Here is an 18,295-nt window from a genome sequence, read left to right on the forward strand (position 1 = left end):
CTCCTCGGCCGCCCTCCCCCTCTCCCCGCCCCGGGGAAATGAACGGCGAACACCGACGTAGCCGCCGCCGGTTCCCGCTGTGAGGGAAGCGTCTCGGCCGCCTCAGCCGCGCCGCCACCTTTCCCGCTCCCCGGCGGGGAGTGAAGAACTACCGTTCCCAGCATGCCCCGCGCGTCCCCGCTCCCGCCTCCTCCCCTTCCCGCCCGTTGGGGTGCGCCTGTCCCTTTAAGCCCGGCCGGACGCCCGGTGACCGGCGCTTGCGCAGAGACGCCGTGACCTCGCTGCCTGTCGGTGCCGCCGGTGACTGTCGGGGTTCCCCCCTCCCCCCCCCCCCTCCCGCCTCGGCGGCAGCGCGGGGCGGCGGGCGTTGCCATAGCGACCCCCCCCCCCCCCCCTTTGCCCCGGCCGGGACGATGGAGGGGCCGGCGGGCGGCGGGCCCGGCTCGGAGGGCCCGGCGGGTGTGATCACGGAGATCCGTGCGCCTGGCCCTCGGCCGTTACGGCTGCTGGAGTGGAAGGTGTCGGTGGGGACGGCGGTGCAGATCGGGTCGGTGCTGGCGTTGTGCGCCCCGCTGCCCCCCCCGCCTCGTCCCTCCTCCTCCTCCTCCGCCGCCGCTGCCACCCCGCCGCCCTCCGCCAGCGGCGCCAGCACCCGGCCCCAACGGGCCGGCCCCGAACGCAAGCTGAAAGCCGAACGGCCCGGTGTGGTGAGGGAGCTGTGTGCGAGGCCCGGACAGGTCATCGCCCCCGGGTGAGTGCGGGGCGCCGGGTCTGGCGCTTCTCCTTCGGGGGGGGGGGGGTCCCGATCCCACCCCCCCCCCCCCCCAGCCGACCCTACGGGGCCTGCTTGCGGCTGGTGTGGGGCCGGTTTCTGCCCCGGGACCCTTGTGCCGTCCCGTCGCGGGTGGTAAAGCCGCGGCCGTGCCTGGGGGGGGGTGGGTGGGTGGGTCTGCGTCTCGCTGCCGTGGAGGGAGAGGGCCTTCCTCCGGGGCTGTGCGCTGGGCTGCCTGCGGGAAAGGGCCCTGCCAGGAGGAGGAGGAGGAGGAGGAGGATGAAGCCTGAGCATCAAGGGAGGCGTCGAGGAGGAGGTAGAGATCACGCTCTAGTCCCCCGCGCTTCGCTGTGAGCTCTGCTTCCAAGAGCCGGGCATCCCCTTTGCGTGTTTCGGGGTTCCCTGAAAGCTGCTCTTACTGGCAAAAAAACACTGGGAAGTGCTTTCCCCTTTGCGTGTTTCGGGGTTCTCTGAAAACTGTTCTCACTGGCAAAAAAACACTGGGAAGTACTTTCCCCTTCACGTGTTTCGGGGTTCTCTGAAAACTGTTCTCACTGGCAAAAAAACACTGGGAAGTACTTTCCCCTTTGCGTGTTTCGGGGTTCTCTGAAAACTGCTCTTACTGGCAAAAAAACACTGGGAAGTACTTTTTTTTTAAGTTTGGCAGTTCGCTGTTAGGTTGGTGCAAAACTCGGGTAGCAGAGGGATCATTTCCTGCATGATAGGAGGGATTCTAATGGGAATCGGCACTGCGGCAAGGCATTTTAAAATTACTAGATACCATACGTATAATACTGGCAGCCTAAACGCTATTAATACCGTAGACATTTGAATGTATAAGGCTTCGCAGATATAAACGAGGTGGTGTCGTTTGCACTTTCAGAAGAGCAAGCGATTAAATAAGAGAGGCTTTCCATAGTTTAACGATGGCTTTGTCTCAATAAGACTGGATGTCTGTCGACTTTCAAACTCTTAAGTGGCTAATAGTTAGGTAGGGCCTCTCAGATTTCTACGTGAAATTGGGCTAACAGCTTGCTACCCTGGACTTCAAGCAGATTTTTTTTTTTTTCTCAACAGGAAACCATTGAAACACTCTACTTCCTCTGTTTTATGACAGCAAGTTATTTTCTTTTATTGCAGTTCTCTTGATTTTTTTCTTTGGGGGGCGGGGGTGGGTTTAGGCAGCCAGGCCTAAACTTTCTTGATTGAAAATCACCAGTACATGCAAAACATCTGTGTATGGGCGTGCTCTGTAAGGTTCAGGAAAAAAACAATCTGATTCTTTTTTTATCAGTCAGTAATATAAGGTGCTACAGAGGAGATGGAAGCTGTGTGTTTCTTCCTACAGAGAGTATTATTCTTTCTGAGATAAGACTGTGGCTTTCCTTTCGTGCCACATCAGCATTCTGCTATTGCATCTGGTGCAACATGGACAATCTTTTATATCTGATTTAGAACAAAGGTACCGTAAATGCTAGGTCAGACTAAAATGATCTTAAAAATACAGACTAAAATTTTAAAACACCATTTGCGTGATGAAACTCATCTTGATAGTGCTGAGTAGAAGGGGAGATAACTTTATCTAGTTATCTTTTCATTATGTTAGCTAAGTACTTGGGAAGAAAATGAAAACAAAAAAGATTTTAAATTGTAAAAGTAAACAATTTAAAATATGCTGGGTCTGATGTAGCAGCATTTTAGGTTTAGCTTTGCTCAGTATGAACTTTAGGACTTGAGTGCACCAATTTTTATACAATGCTTTTATTAGATTTGTCTGGTCTTGATTCACTCGGATTATAATTAGCAAATCCATGCTTTGAGACAATTAGAAAATAAATACTGTTCTTTGTTGTTCTTGGCTTCTAAAACATTTGTGTCTTATACCGCTAGAAGTAAGTTCTTAATACTGACCGTTGCTAGACATTATGCTTCTGGAATTCTCACTTTTCAGCCTGCCTTCTCTGTTGCATGCTGTAATGGTATTTACCGGGTGAATGTAAAAGAAAAGTTCAAGCGAAGAGGTGGAAGAAGCATGACCTAAGGGTAGAGCTGGTCAGCAGTTGGAGACATATCTTCTTTGGTCGCTTAAAAGGTGTGTGGGGGGGTTTTTGGTCAGCATTTAATCTCTTGCCTGTGGCTTTCCGTTTTGTGGAATGGAAATAATAACATTTCGCTGCCTATCAGCAATATTTAAATATATGTTAAGGTTGTGCAGTATTAAAATACAGGTGTGATAAAGGTAGGTGACATAGCTGAAATTTATTCAGCATCTCCAGAAGATAGGCTTTTTTTTTTTTTTTTTAATCCAAACTATCCAGGGTGGTAGGTGCCGTTTGCTGCCTTCAAAAAAGTGGATTTGGTCAGTTTAGCCCCGAATTCTCTGTAAACCAAAGATATGTGCAAATATTTGTCAGGCACTTAAACACTGTTTCTATTCCAAATATTTTTCCTTTTTGTTAGAACATGAGAACATAAGTTGATGAAACCTTTTTATTTGAGGATAAATAATGTGACTGGCTAACTTTTTTTTCCATGTCGATTTGGTGGTCATTATTTCTGAAAATAATGACATCTTTCAGCAAAAGTCTCTCCCTCTTAAGAAGACACATTCTAACTTGGGGTTATTTTTTCTTTTGTACCAAATCTTTTGGTACATGAAAGTAATTTTCCACGTACGAGTAGTGCTTAATTTTCTTGTGGGTCAATTACCCACTTTTTGGTATTGGCAGTGGTGTAAATGGCCCACAGGGGAGAGGATGGGATGGGATGGGGGTGACAGCCCGAGGCAGGCAGGAGGTGGCTTCTGCTTAGACTAGCAGGGGTAGGCTTGTACCAAATGTCAAACCAGGACTCGAGAAAGGAAGGTGTTTGACCTGTTAGGACTGTAAACAGCAGGGATGACAGTAAGCAGTTAATGAAAGGTCTTTGATGTTAATGAAGCATAATTTCTATGGGTGGCAGGAGCAACAAATGTCAAAAACTGCTGCGCTGCTCTGTGTATTATTAATGCCAGTTGCCCATCAAGGTTAATCATTCTGAGGCTGCTACAGATATGTCAGGATTCTGGGTTGGGTCAGTATTTTGTTGCATGTGAATATTTACATGAGTGTTTCTAATATGAAACGATTGTCCCCTTTCAGGCCCTACTGATGGGATGGACTACTGAAAGTCTTTTGTTTGGTTCACATTGGTAGAGTCTTCAAAAATATTTATTAGCTGTACATTTAAACTGGGTATCTTTGTGTTTTACTACATAGCTTTAATAGCTAAAACTTGTGTTCTTCTACACAACACAAAGTATATGAGTGTTGTAATAAAAATCTTGTTTAAACCTACCCGGATTCTAGTGAAGCAAAACTTGTATTTTCTCTTTTTGGAGAAGACAGCAGGAAAGAGGTGGGAATTTTTGTGATGTTACTTGGCATTTTTTTTGTATCGGAAACTTGATTGTATCTTTAAAAAACATATCTTCCTTTGGCTATATAATGTCACAGAGCCTCGGGGCCTAGTTTACCACCCAAGATGAAGACACTTAACCCTGGACCCCAATACCTTTCATCTTACAGTCTTCAAGGGAAATAAAATGCTGATGAACTACAATTTATTTTGAAGTGATGACACTTGTAATAAACTACAGGAAAAACAATTTGCTGTTTCGGTTAGACACAAATGTTTCATAATATCCTGTCAAATATTTAATGAGCTTATTAGAGTCTACAAAAAAACCTTACTGCCAGATGCTGAGGATTGTTGAATAACAGTTAAGGATCCCAGCTTACTACACCTCTCGCCTAATTCCTTTTTACCCTTGGATTTACTCCATTATTTTTTTATCTTAAGTTTTGGTATGCATCTTTCCAAGCTGCTTCCTGTGAGTCTTTTTCCACCACCACCACCCCCGCCTTATTCCCATCATATACTGTGATACTAAGGAAGCCTCCTTTTTAATGCATCTGTCTTGCGTTTGGTTCAATTTGATATTGAAAAAGGTCCAAGCTCTAGATGAGGAGTTTCTGTCCTTCACTGCCTTCTTTTTCTCCTCTTCCTAGTTCTCGGCACCTAACAAGTTGGGAGCTCACACTATAGCTAATAGTGCTGAATGGTAGAGTACAAGATCTCCTTTCTTTATGTGACCATCTGTTTTCACAGAACTGGTAGGAACTTCCTTATCTAAGAGAATCAAGCTGCTCAGTTGGGTTTGGTTGGAAACAGGCATCAGGCTCAGAAGTTGCCAGTAGTGTGGTTGTAGCAGCCTTGTGCCTGCAGTTCTCGGTGCGGCTTCCTTAGGCCATGGTTTTGTGATTCCTTCGGGCCAATGCAGGAGTTGGCTGGAAGGGATGCTCACGCTTTGGTGTGTCTCCAGCTTGCATTGAGCTGGGTGTTGGAAATCATGTAGCTAAAGATGGTTTGGGGTCTCTCTTTTTTTTTTTTTTTTTTTGTTTTTTCCCTTTCCAGCCTTCCCACCCACTGTGAAATGGTCCATACTGATCAATTTCCTCATGTTGCTCCAACAGGAGTGTAGTGCAGGGAAGGGGAGGGTGACTTATCCTTTCAGCAGTAGCCTGTATTTAGGTCAGATCAAAGTGGTTGTGTAAATGCCAGTAGGGTCATTAGGGGGATAAATGACATGTTAACACCAGGAAATAACATTATTGAGGCTGTATATGTCCCATATGGCATTTTGTATGATAGTCTTTAGTAACACATTACTTTTATCCTTACAAAATTTCTCTCAAACCAGGGGATTTTCTGCTGTCGGAGTTCTTAGTATAAGTTGCTCATCTTACTTGAGCACAAGGACTTTGCCACTGTATGTGAGTGTATGCAGAATCCCATGGGCCAGCAGACAGAGTGCGATAGCTCGTGGAACTATTTGATGCATCCTGTTGTAGAACTACAAGCTGGTTATAGCTGTCTTTAAAAAAAAAAGTATATGTTTGCAGATATCTGTGCTGGAAATTGATTTTGCTTTTACCCAAATTGTAATGGATTTTTATTTAATTGCTGTCTTGTTACTTTACTGTATTTTTGAGCTCTACTTCAATACTAGAGTTGTTTAGAAAACCACGGGTCTTTTTCAAAGGCACACGTGCATGTTATTTCTTCTCTGAAACTGCCACATGGCTTTCCTTAATTGTAAAAAAAAATAGCCTTCTGAAGAGAAAATGCATGGACAAAAATTCTGACTGGAGGACTGGAATGAGACCTTTAGTTTTGTGCTGCATGATACCTAGCCCTTTGAACTGGAAGGGATTGGAACAGTTTGAAGGAGGGAGAGAGAGGCAAGACTTTTGCTTTGAATTGTCTTAGAAGTTTCTATCTTGACCCAAGAGGCTTCTTTCCTTTGAGAAATCTTAGCAGTGCAACTTGCATGCCTCCCTAGACCTTTCAGATTTGATGACTACGTCTTCCGTGTTAACTTAAGGGCTGACCCTAGTAGGGATCCCAGCCGTTCAGATTTCCAAAGTCAGTCTTACCCAGTGGAAGACCCCCCCCCCCCCTTAGGTAATCTGATAACCCAACATTTGAACTCGCTAAATAAAAACGAATATGGGGCGATGGTATTGCAAATTCTTAAACATTACCAAAAGTATATAAAAATAGTCCCCAAAATAGTTGGGACATTCTAGCCTGAAGGTTCAGTAAAGAGCTACCAGCCTTTCATTTTGGGATCTCTTTTTGAGAATGATAATAGACAATTCATTGCAAGTTGTCACTTATAAAATATTCTTATGAATATCTGTTTTGTGTTGTTAAATGTTAATTAAAAGTTAATATAAGGTCACCTAGCACATGTGGACAGTTGAATTTGCAGCAGTTCCCTTTTAAAATATATAGGGGAGTGTAAAATGACTTCCTGGAAAGCAGGTAGTATTGCATTACCAGTTACAGTTCAAGGATCTTGATTATACATTTTGTCTAGCTATTGTTTTGCTGAACCTAGACTTAACGGAATTGGAAATCTCACGCTTGGACTGTAGGGGAAGGATGGATACCGTCACTAACAGAAGAGACTTAGATTTAGACATTTAGAGTAGAACTGAATAATGCCCATTTGTTTGCTTTGTAGTGCTTTTGCATTGTAGTGCTTCCTAGTTTAAAAATTACATCTAAAACTTTGCAGCGTTCAGCTGGTGTGTAAGGCAAAAGGTCTTGGTCCAAGCTCAGTGGAGTGAACTGCGTGAATCCTTGTTCACAGGAGAGAGGGCAGGTGAGCAGTTGCAGCCAAAGAAGGCATTGCTGAACAAGAAGGGAACTTAATTCTTCTTAATTCTGAACTTTCCAGGTAACTTTACAGCTATTCATAATACTTCCCCTTTATATGCTGAGCAGCCTTCTAAACTGTTGTGCTTTGCTTTCAGAGCGTTTGTCGGGATTCTGGGCTCGTTTGGCCCTCTTGGGTGTCCCGACAGCATGCGACGCTACGTGGCTGTTGCTGAATATGGAGCCGCTGCTCCTTGGTTTGAATGCTGCTGCGTAACTTATGATGGTCTTGTTCTTAATTGCTTTTAAGAGTGTTAAGAGTTATTAAATTTTCCTGTATAAGTATGTGTGTTTGGCTTAACAGCAAGTCCCAGAGGAAAACATATGCAGGAGGTAGTGTCAAGATAAAAGTTTTTTGGATTTTTTTGTTTGCCACAGTATCCAAATAGGGAAAAGAGTGGAGGAAGCTGTTAGACTTGAGGATTCCACATGCTGCGGTAAACCTCTTCCGATTTTTTGTTGTTTGGAAGTAGCAGACGAAGGGACGGTGATTGCTTAAGTGTCTTGTTCTAACGGAGAAGTTGATGAAATGTTTGGAGAAGGTCTAATGTTCTCTATTTAAAAGATGTAGCTTTCTAAGGCAGACGCGGAGAGATCACAGGATCCTCCCAGATTTCTTAGACACAGGAAGAAGCCAGAAATGCATATGTAGCTTTGCCAGCTCTGCGTGTATGTCAGACTGTCTCTTTCTCAGTCATCTTTCTCTGCTTTGGTGTCCGGACTGTTTTGGTGTTCATCTGTAGCTGTTTCTCTAGATGCGGGCCTGCAGATGCAGAAGGCCAACCAAGTTTGTTCAGGTAATCACAGGTGATCTTGGCTGGGGGTAGGAGGAATGCAGTGATAAGTTGGTCTGAGATAAGGGGAACTTATGTGCCTTTATCTGAAGGAGAGGTGGGGGATTTGAGAAGGTATATGCCTGAAAAGAACAAAAAGGAGTCAGAGATGGGATTAGACCAAGAGTGTTGCCACTTGCCCTTGCAGCAGTTCAGCTGTGACTACTGTTCTTTAGTAACTGATGTGAAAGTAGAAGTGTGGTTTGAGAAAACTGCAGTTTTAGGTTAATTATTCTGTCAATTAGAAGGATGTACAGTTACCACTCTCCCACTTTAACTTTTTGGATAGATGCCAATTAGGTTGGCAGTGTTCATCTCATATATATATATGCCATGTATAGATTTGGATGACTTGGATTTTTGATCCTGCTGTCAGATGGATGTTGCTGAACCAAGGAACTCATCTTGAAGTGTGTGTGTATGCGCGCACGCTGAAAAGCTATGCTTAGTGGTTTAGAAAATGGAACCTGGAATAAAGTATGCTTGTAAATATGTTTCCTTTGAAAGCTGCAAGTGGATTTTCTTAGGAGCTGTACCATGCCTCATTCTTCCCTTGCCAGCTTTTTTTGTGAGTGAAGTAGTTTCCTTTTTTTTTAAACCCATTTCACTTAACTGCTTTTGCCCCGTGATTCTTATACAAGCAGGTGCTGATGGCAGGGGATTCATGAAATACTAAGAGAGGAGAAATCATGAAAAATGAATTACCTTCTTTAGTGTAACAATGAAAATCCTGGGTATTCGTATTAAAACCACAGTTATGGCTCACTGTTTTTAAATTTTAATAGTTAATCTTTTATACCCTGCATAATTCCTACTTTTCTAAGATGCGTTATGTGGTAGAAGGAAGCTGGCTATGATATGTGTTATGTTTCCAGCTGTAACTGGCATTGATTAGACTATTGCTGTGATGTTTGTGTGTAGAATTTCTAAATACCTCTTAGAGATGCTGTCAGCAGTTTGAAGTCCCATGGGGCTCTTCCAATAATGCTTCTATAGTTAGTGTAAAGTTCTGATGTTAAGTGTAGTCGAGGAGTCAAAGGACTTGTGTTCACTTTGATTGCTAGTGCTTCAAGTGATAGTCATCTCTTCTGTTAAGAAAATGTAACCTGTGTGTGAACACAGAAGTTATTTTCCAGTTTTTCTGGCCGTGCGCTGTTAGATGCAGTTCCTCAATTCTCAACTGGAGTTGTACTGCATGCATTTGGGAAGTGCTGCGTGACTGCTAACGCTGCAGTCGGAGAGAGGTGGCAATAGAAACGCAAATGCATAAAACAGTAATGTCAGTAGTTGACAATAATGATTGGGGGGGACAGACTGCAGAACCATTGCTGCCTCAGTGACTTACTGAGACGTGACAGCCTATTTTCTTCTGCTGTTTTTAGAAGTACTACTTAATACTAAAGAAACAGGTTAGAAAGACATGAGCTCTTAACTGTACTTTTGAATTCATTCTGTATGAACTTCATTGTTTTGAGGAGGTTTTCTGTAAAAGTATGGAGAACTATATTCTTATCTTTACCTTTAAAAAAAAAAAGTAGTTTTGAGTTCTCCCAAATAATAAGATTTTAGTTAAAAATGTTCTAAATAAAGTAACTTCTAAATCATCTTCAAAAGATTTACTAGATTTTATGTAAAAGGCACTGCAAACTCATCTGCTTTTTTTGGACCTTTTTATTGTACATTGTTAACTTTTGACAGTGGCTTTTTGGAACATGTAAGAAGCTGCCCATAGTGTTGTGCATGGAAGTTGGGAGAGGGTCACCTCCTTCCTTGTAATGCCAAACTCTTCTCCAGAAATGAACGTAAATGCTTCTTAAAGGCTTGCAAATCATGGAAGTAGTCTTACTTTGTGCTTAAGATATCTTTTGGATTATAAATAAAATCCAGAAGCTCTGGGCCTAAGTTTCTCTTGGTATTCATAACCCACGTCTATCTAAACCTGAACAGATACCTTGCCTGAAGAGTAGAAGAACAATGACTTTTCAGCTTTTCTTCTCTAAAATGTTTTGAAGTTCACGCACATTTTAACTCATAATTGTGAATAGTTTGTGCTTAACAGGAAAAAAAAATCTCAAGGCCCGTGATTTCCCCATTAGCTTTGGAGAGTTGAAATGATGCCTTGAGGTGTGAACTATGCTTTCTATGACCTACTGCCTGCATCAGTTGTTATTATATGGTTGTAATTACAAATGCGTCTTTACCCTGATGTCTGCATCATGCTAGGACAGGGAGTGGGTTTTGGAGGTTTTGTGTTTGGTTTTGGGGGGTTTATCAAAATGGCTGGGTGAGGCCTTTGGGGCTTACACGTATTTGAAATACAGCCTTCTCTGCTTGCTTGTCCTTGAGTGTAGGTCAAGCGGCTTCTGTAGAGGACTGATGAGACAAGTTTCTTGCAACATCTGGAAGAGGCTGTAGGCCACGGGTTGCCTGTAGCAGCAAGGGCCATCTGTACTTGTCATCCTTGGTATTTTTAATCAATTATTCAAGGACTCTCCCTGCTTCTTCACAGATATTGATGAGGGTTAAATAAATAAATAACTCCAATGGTTAAATATCTAAGGAATTACTTACTCTTACATGGTGATTTCAAGGTGATTAAGGCTTTGAAAAATCCTTGCTATGAAACTGGAGTCCTGTGTAACAGAGGTTGTGGTTTGATGTAAATTGGGCTTGAGGGCTCTTTGTAGTGGTTCTAAATGCTGCAGCCACATACCACAAAATGTTGTTTTGGTATAAGCAACAAAAATGTCAAGTGTTTCACAAATTTGAGTAAATTAAACTGTAGAAGCAGGCTTTAAGATGAATCGGACTTAATCTGTCTGCCATTCTAGTCTTATGACAGCTAAAAGATTGTGTACTTGTATTTGTTCTAGATCAGTTGGTTGATTAAAAAATAGTTGGTATTAATATTCATTGATCTGAGATGTGTTCATCTGGTATTTTTACTCCTTGACAATTTGCCAGTAACACTCCCTTGAGCATGCTACAGAACCTGGGCGGTGGCTTTTGTTCACCTGTACACCAGAATCTCATTTTACTGCATTAGTATTGTTTTATATTTTCTAATGCTAATTGCAGGGGCATATGGCATGAGATTGAGGACAGTGGCTTTAAGTGATCACAATGACAAATTGGGGTATGTGACTCCTGTGGTATTTGATATCTTTCTTTATCCCAAATGGATTTGAGGAAATCCAGCAGTCTCTTGGCTTTTGACAGATACCCGTGAGATACAAGTGCAGGGCAGTAGCTTTGTCTTGTAACTTTTGTCTACTTTCCCATTCACACATTTGGAAAATTGTACTGTATTTTCTATGCCAGTGCATGGTTGAAAGAGACTTTAAGATAATAAATGATACTTATGTATCCATGGATGGAGATGTTCAAGCTAGTCTGGAACACATAGATAAGATAAATGCTAACAAAGTGGCCTCGTTACAATGTGGGGAGAAAATGTGACTTGTTGAAACTGCCTGTGTCCTCCCCCAGTCTTAGCCCTCTTTGTAAAAACATCTGCACCGTTGATCTTTTCCCATCTGTCATGGTTTAACCCCAGCCAGTAACTTTGGCAGTTGCTCACTCGCTCCACACACACCCCCCCCCCCCCCCCCCCCAGTGGGATGGGGGAGAGAATTGCGGGGGGAGAAGTAAAACTCATGGGTTGAGATAAGAACAGTCTAATAGAACAGACAGGAAGAAACTAATAATGATAATAGTAACAATAATAAATTGACAATACTAATAAAAGGATTGGAATATAAAAAACAAGTGATGCACAATGCAGTTGCTCACCGCCTGCTGACCGATGCCCAGTTAGTCCCTGAGCAGTGATCCTCTCCACCTCCACTTCCCCCAGTTTATATACTAGACGTGACATCAGGTGGTATGGAATACCCCTTTGGCCAGTTTGGGTCAGCTGTCCTGGCTGTGTCCCCTCCCAGCTTCCTGTGCCTCTCCAGCCTTCTTGCTGGCTGGGCAGGAGAAGCTGAAAAATCCTTGACTTGGTCTAAACACAACTCAGCAACAACTGAAAGCATCGGTGTGTTATCAACATTCTTCTCATACTGAACCCAAAGCGTAGCACTATACCAGCTACTAGGAAGAAAATTAACTCTATCCCAGCTGAAACCAGGACAGTCCATCAGTCACCCTTGCTGGACTCCTCTATCAGCTGCTTTGACTCTATAAACCCAGCAGCAAACCTGGATGGCGCTGGTCAGCTCTTCTACCTCCCAAGGTACTGAAATAGTCCTTTCTGGAGGTGCCAAAGGAAGGGCTGGGCTTTCAGAGGAAACATGAGGGTGGGAGCAAAAAGAAAGTAAGCCATTGCCTTTCTTTGGCAGCAAGCCGTTGGAGCAGTTGCCTCTGGAAGCGGAGCCAAGCTGTAATAGAAGGCCATGGCTAACGTACACTCAAGGTAGACTACTTTTGAATGACAGAGATAACCTATCTGTTATCACGGTGTGCTGGGTACCCTTAAGGTTCTTTGTAGTTTTCTTCAGAAAAGCTATCTCATGGCCATTGTACTTGTGTGCCACAGCTGGCTGACCCCCCCAGCTGCAGGTAGGTGTTCTCCTCCATGGTCAGCTAGCTCAAGAAGTTCTTGCTCCTGTGACTCCTTTTAACTCCTGTGCTTGCTGCCATCATTCTTTGGTGCTGGAACTGTTAGATCATGCTGAAAAACCAGATTTAAAAAATAATAAAACCTTTTTGTTCGTCATGGGTTGACTCCGGTGATCCATTTAACTGGTTGCTACAGCTGAGGAGTACCAAATTGTAGCATAGATAAGAGAACTTTATGTGCTGGCTTTCCCACTGTAATTAACCTACCGGGAACCACAGCCCTGGTTGTGCTTGATCCAAAGTTCTTATTTTTGGAGTCAGCACTAATGACCAGGCCTTAGAATTAGCAAAGGCATTGACTTCCTCTGTTAATAAAAGCAAAATGCTCATATTGGATTTCATGAAAGCTTTCCTTTTTCTTTTTTTTTTTTTCCTTTCCCATGCTGCTGATTAAAAGCAGATATTGTTAAAAGACTTGTTTTTGAAAACAGTCAAAATGTGGAATTGCTGGGAGAACAGTGATGGGCTTATGGTCATCTGCATGCTGAGGCTGTTGGTAAATGTCTGTCCTTATCCATGATCATTGCAACAAAAATTAAATTTTGCTATAGTGGCACACCTAGTGTCTCTGTTTCTTATTTACAAGCACATCTGGAAAGAATGTGAATAAGATCTTGGAGTGGGTTTCCTTATTTACTTGTTCAAGTTTCACTTAAATCCGATTGTATTTTGTTACTTTAAAGAAACCGTGTGGGCAGTTTGCTGTCCCGTTGCAGTCCTTTGGCTATCAGGGTGGGTATTGTGATGACCTACCCCCTCCACGGCCACCCCCCAAAAAACGTGTCCCTTTCACAGCCTGACGGCTCTTCCCCAGTGCCTGGCTCACTTGCACAGATGTCACAGTTTGTAAAACTGGGAAAAGATTTGCATCTTTTGTGCCAGTTTTCCTTGGAAGATTATTGTTGAAGTAGCTGATGAGCTCTGCTACTCTGTTAATGACCCACGTGGGTCCTAGAGAAGTTTGGGGGGAAAGAGGTAGATGCTGTTAATGCTGCCAGCAGTAGAATGCATTGTAATTCTTCAGATTCGGGGGTGAGGTGGGGGAAATCTGTTTCTTCTCTCCAGAAATGGAGTAGGGAGTGGCTCTGCTCTTTAAGCGGGTTTTACTCATGACCCAGAGAAGAGTACAAGCAGACACCTGAACCCCTATTTGGTATATGCAGCCATTTAAAAATAGACATGCACGCTTTGATTCAGCTTGCTCTTGTCTGATAATTGTCTTGGATCTTGGCCATTATACTTTGAAAATCCCTCATTTCAACAGTAAAAGGAGTGTTTCCAGTTCTGAAATGTACAAAAGTTGTTTTACTTTGAGTTCCATGCTTGTTCTCCTACAGTATATTCCTTTTTAGTAATTAAAGCATATGTGCTAAAATTGAAGTCAGTAAAATATTTAAGTATGCTTAAACCTTAGTAGAGTTCATGCCTTTCTGCAGCATTAAGTAGTATGTCAGTTGCTTGGGTTTTTCCCCTAGGAGAAGTCTGCTTAAGATTCCAACAGTTGTACTTAAAACTTGACCAGCTTGGTTGTATGGTGCTCAGAAGTCCGCTGGTGCTCTGGAGTTCTTCTTCTTGTCCTTTGGGTTAGATATTGTCACAGAGAATGGTATGACAGAGGGCCTGGTATCATGTACTTTATCTCCAGCAGGCATCATAAAATTAGGTGTTCTGGTCATATTTAAATGTACAGGGGCAGGACCGATACTTAGCGGTGCTGTTTGGTATGTGCTAAGGTATAGAGGTGCTGTTTAGGAACAATATGGATGAATAATTTAGAACTCCCACTTTCTTGTAAGAATCTCTGCTCTGTTAAAATCAAAAGGATGAGATGATGTGTACCTATACATGAATGGAAACTCTTGCATGTCCTAATTTGAATCCTACCTCAGCCCAGGAGTATACCAGCTCCTCCTGTCACATTCCTGGAGGGTGACGTTACCTCAGATCCAAAGTAGAGAGTGCCTGAAGATGTTTTGGCTTCTAAGCTGGCATTGAAAGACTTTTTTCCTGAACTGTTGAAAAACAATTAAATTGGGGTAAAAGCTCAGTCATTGTAAACTCTTGTGCACATTTCTGTAGCTTGTATCATGGGGGGTTTTTGGCCTTTTAGGTGTCTGTAATTTCAGATTCATGCACGGAACACAGGTTGAAGATGAGCAATTCTGACGTGGTCCTTAGTGTGAGTTGGCAGCCTGAAAAGGAGCTTAGCGATGGATCAAGGTAAAAGACAGCAAGACAAACATATTGTCAAAGGGACAGAAGAGAAGAAGAGTTAAATGAAATAACACAAATGTAGCAGGATGAGAGGAGAACTAAATAACCAAAGAACGAATTGCCAATAGTGAAGGGCCACAAAAATAGCTTGTCTCTTGTGCAGTTCTTGTACAAAACCAAGATTGACTACTTATTATTTGTTTTCTGTGAAATACATACCACATTTTAAAAAGGAGATCTAAAATGCTTACACAAAAAGAGGAGGTATAATTTCTAAGCAGATGATGACTGCCAGTCAGGAGGAAATAGATCTGTACTTTTGTAAATGGGAATACTGGTAGTATGATAGCTTGTGGAGACTTCTCTTTAAACCTGACCTGAATCTAGTTTTTACTCTCAAAGAGGAAAAAACCTTCTGCATGGGCATCAACTGCAGTTTTGTTAGTAGAGTCATCAGTCTTCTGGTCATTGAGAAACAAATGACACGCTAGAAGTAAGCAGTTGCAGGTGTCATTTGGAAAGTGGATGAGAGGTTCGAGTGTGCGAAACAGTTTTCTTTGTGGTGCTGTCTGCTTATTGCAATGCAGACTTGAAGCCAAAGAGAAACACTACAACCAGTTTATGAAAGAGCTTGGATTTTGTGGGGTTTTTTAGCTGATTGACTTTTTTATTTTTCTAAAATATTAGAGAGATGCTGCAGCTCATGGTCACAGGGCTGGGGAAATTTTGTAGTGGTTGAACTATATCTACTTATTAGAGTTTAGGGAGAAAAAAAAAAGCTTAGTCTGAAAGATCAACTTCTTCAACTGTATTGAAGAAAATGGAGGTGTCTTGTCATGACTGTTCAAGTAATTGAGAGAAAATAAATGACAATACTTTCAAGGCCTCGGATTTTGAGAACTGAATTTGAACAAAGGAGCACTTTAGTTGGATGATTCAACTGAAAAGCAGACTTTGTCTTCTAAGCGGTTTGGAATAGTAAATGTCACACTTCTCTGCATTTCAAGCTCTAATTTCTGGTTTGTTTTGGCCATTGTTTGGAAGAAAATATCCTTTTGCATATCTTTATTTTAAAATAATGTGGCAATCCAAGGCTTAAGGATCAAAAAATGAAATACTTTTCTGAGAAGACTGAAGCAACGTACGTTTCTGCCCTGACACAAGAAAATAATAAAATAAGATTAAATCACTATAGAACTTGTCCCTCTGTATGTGGCACTGGTGAGGTCGCACCTCGAGTCCTGTGTTCAGTTTTGGGCCCCTCACTACAGGAAAGACATGGAGGTGCTGGAGCGTGTCCAGAGAAGGGCAACCAAGCTGGTGAGGGGCCTGGAGCACAAGTCTTGTGAGGAGCGGCTGAGGGAACTGGGGTTGTTTGATCTGGAGAAAAGGAGGCTGAGGGGACACCTGATCGCTCTCTACAACTGCCTGACAGGAGGGTGTAGTGAGGTGGGTGCTGGTCTCTTCTCCCAAGTAACAAGCAATAGGACAAGAGGAAATGGCCTCAAGTTGTGCTGGGGAGGTTTAGATTGGATATTAGGAAACATTTCTTCACCAAAAGGGTTGTCATGCATTGGAACAGGCTGCCCAGGGCAGTGGTTGAGTCGCCATCCCTGGGGGTATTTAAAAGACGTGTAGATGTGGTGCTTGGGGACATGGTTTAGTGGTGGACCTGGCAGTGTTAGGTTTGTGGTTGGACTTGATGATCTTAAAGGTCTTTTCCAACCTGTATGATTCTATGATTCTAAGGTTTCCTTACTGTGTAGCTCAGTAGCATATTAATGGAGAGTTGTATCTAATTGAATATAAACTGTTCCTGAACAAACAATGCTTGTTTTGTTAATACACTGAACTTCTTTGCTACACTAAGGTTAGAAACTGACATTAATATATGTTTTGGTGACTTTTAAAGGTGTGAAATTGAATAATTTGAATACTTAGTCAATGTCTTTTTCCCCGTGTTGTGGGAATGTATCTTAGGGGTCTGGCACTCAAATCATAACTGGAAAATATTCTTTGAACTCTTTTCAATCTGCAGTCATTAATCAAAGTGTCTGAAATCAGCCTGCAATAAATGGGATGCCTACTTCTTTTTCAGGGGTGTCTTGGTGAGACTGGAAGGATGCAGCCATCCTGTTGTGATGAAAGGCTTGTGTGCAGAATGTGGCCAGGACTTGACTCAGTAAGTATTCTCAGCTCTCTTTTCCAACTTCTCCTTGCTTGTCATTAGGGATCCAGGCTCTTCCTTCTGTCACTTACTTCTCTGCTTCTCTGTTCTCAGTCTTGGTAGTTGTGAATCATACCTATAACGATATCTGTCTGTGAAGTTGTAGATACTAGTAGGGAGGGAGAGTGGTATTCATACCGCCTAACATAAGTAGGTCTACTCAGAGTGCTACTATAAGGAAAGTTGAGAGGGAGTTTCCTCTAGAAGTTAAATTTCAGCATAAAGGCTCACATTTGCTTTAAAAAAAAATTATATATCTATTGAGATTGACTCATGAAATTGTTTAAAGTTAAGCGGTCTGAATATATTAATTCTTGATCACATTATTAATAGTGTAATCATTTAATAAAGTGTATTTCTCTATTGAATAATTGTGGCTTGTAGGCAGGAATCTGTGTTCTTTGTGGATAAAACCAACACAGGAAGAGGAAATAGGCAAGATCTGTGCTGCTGTTGCAAAGTGTCTTAATTTACTTTTGCTATTTACCCAAGGCACTTGTTTTGTTACCCTGAAATTTTCAGATATGTGTCCTCTTTCTCCTTATATGTCACTGTAGTCAGATATATTATTTAGAATTATATTTCCTTTTAGCCATTACAGGGATTCATAACTAGGAATATGGGTGAATAAGATGCTATGAGGGTACTTGAATTACAGTTCGTGTTACAAATTTATGACTTAATAACTGTGCACACTCCCTTTCCGTGGAGATAAATGTAGGGTAACTTACTACCTTAAGTAGAAAGTGTAAAGAGCATGCATACAGACATAAATTATCATCACAGTGTATCTGACTTTGCTTTCTATGTACTTATAACTGAGGTTGAGAGTTGTAAGGTGTGTCAACAGTGACTTAATAAACCTAAGAGTTTTATTTGTGCAGGTGTAAATAGCTGTGAGGTAATACCAGTCTCATTTATGTGACCTTGCTTCATTTTTACTGTCTGAATGGAGCTAGCTTGTCTTCAGTGCTTTCAATTTAAGCCTTCAGTACTGTTTTCAATTTTTTTGTGAAATATTCTGCTATGGAACTGAAGGAATTTAAGCCTCTGGCCAAAAAGAGGGCAAATGCAAAAGATGACTGTATTTCTTTTTTGCTCTGCTTCATTGCTAATACAGTTGGTAAAGAGAATGTTTCTTAGGCGTATCAAATTACTAATTCAACAGCTGTTTTCCAAAATGGACTGTATAGTAGCCTGGATTTTAGAAACGAATGTTGCATGCTCATTTCATTTGGAAGTACGTACTTTGGTTTCATTTTAATTTACACTCATTATTAAGAATTATTTTGTGAACATTACTGCGTAAACCAGCACAAGTGGACTTAATATCGAAAATGTTATGCAATATGTAGCCCAGTT

General features: G+C 42.1%; 1 protein-coding gene across 1 annotated transcript in view; it reads left to right on the top strand.

Annotated features, from left to right (window-relative positions):
* Positions 1–288: 288 nt before the first annotated feature.
* Positions 289–18,295, top strand: part of CTDP1 (CTD phosphatase subunit 1) — a 113,579-nt gene continuing 95,572 nt past the window's right edge. Inside the window, exons 1-2 of the mRNA XM_049824205.1 lie at positions 289–751; positions 16,805–16,888. Coding sequence (XP_049680162.1) covers positions 414–751; positions 16,805–16,888 — 422 coding nt within the window. The 5' untranslated portion in view covers positions 289–413. The remainder of the gene's footprint in view (positions 752–16,804; positions 16,889–18,295) is intronic.

Source organism: Accipiter gentilis, chromosome 20 (genome assembly GCF_929443795.1).
Source record: "Accipiter gentilis chromosome 20, bAccGen1.1, whole genome shotgun sequence".
Classification (NCBI taxonomy): domain Eukaryota; kingdom Metazoa; phylum Chordata; class Aves; order Accipitriformes; family Accipitridae; genus Astur; species Astur gentilis.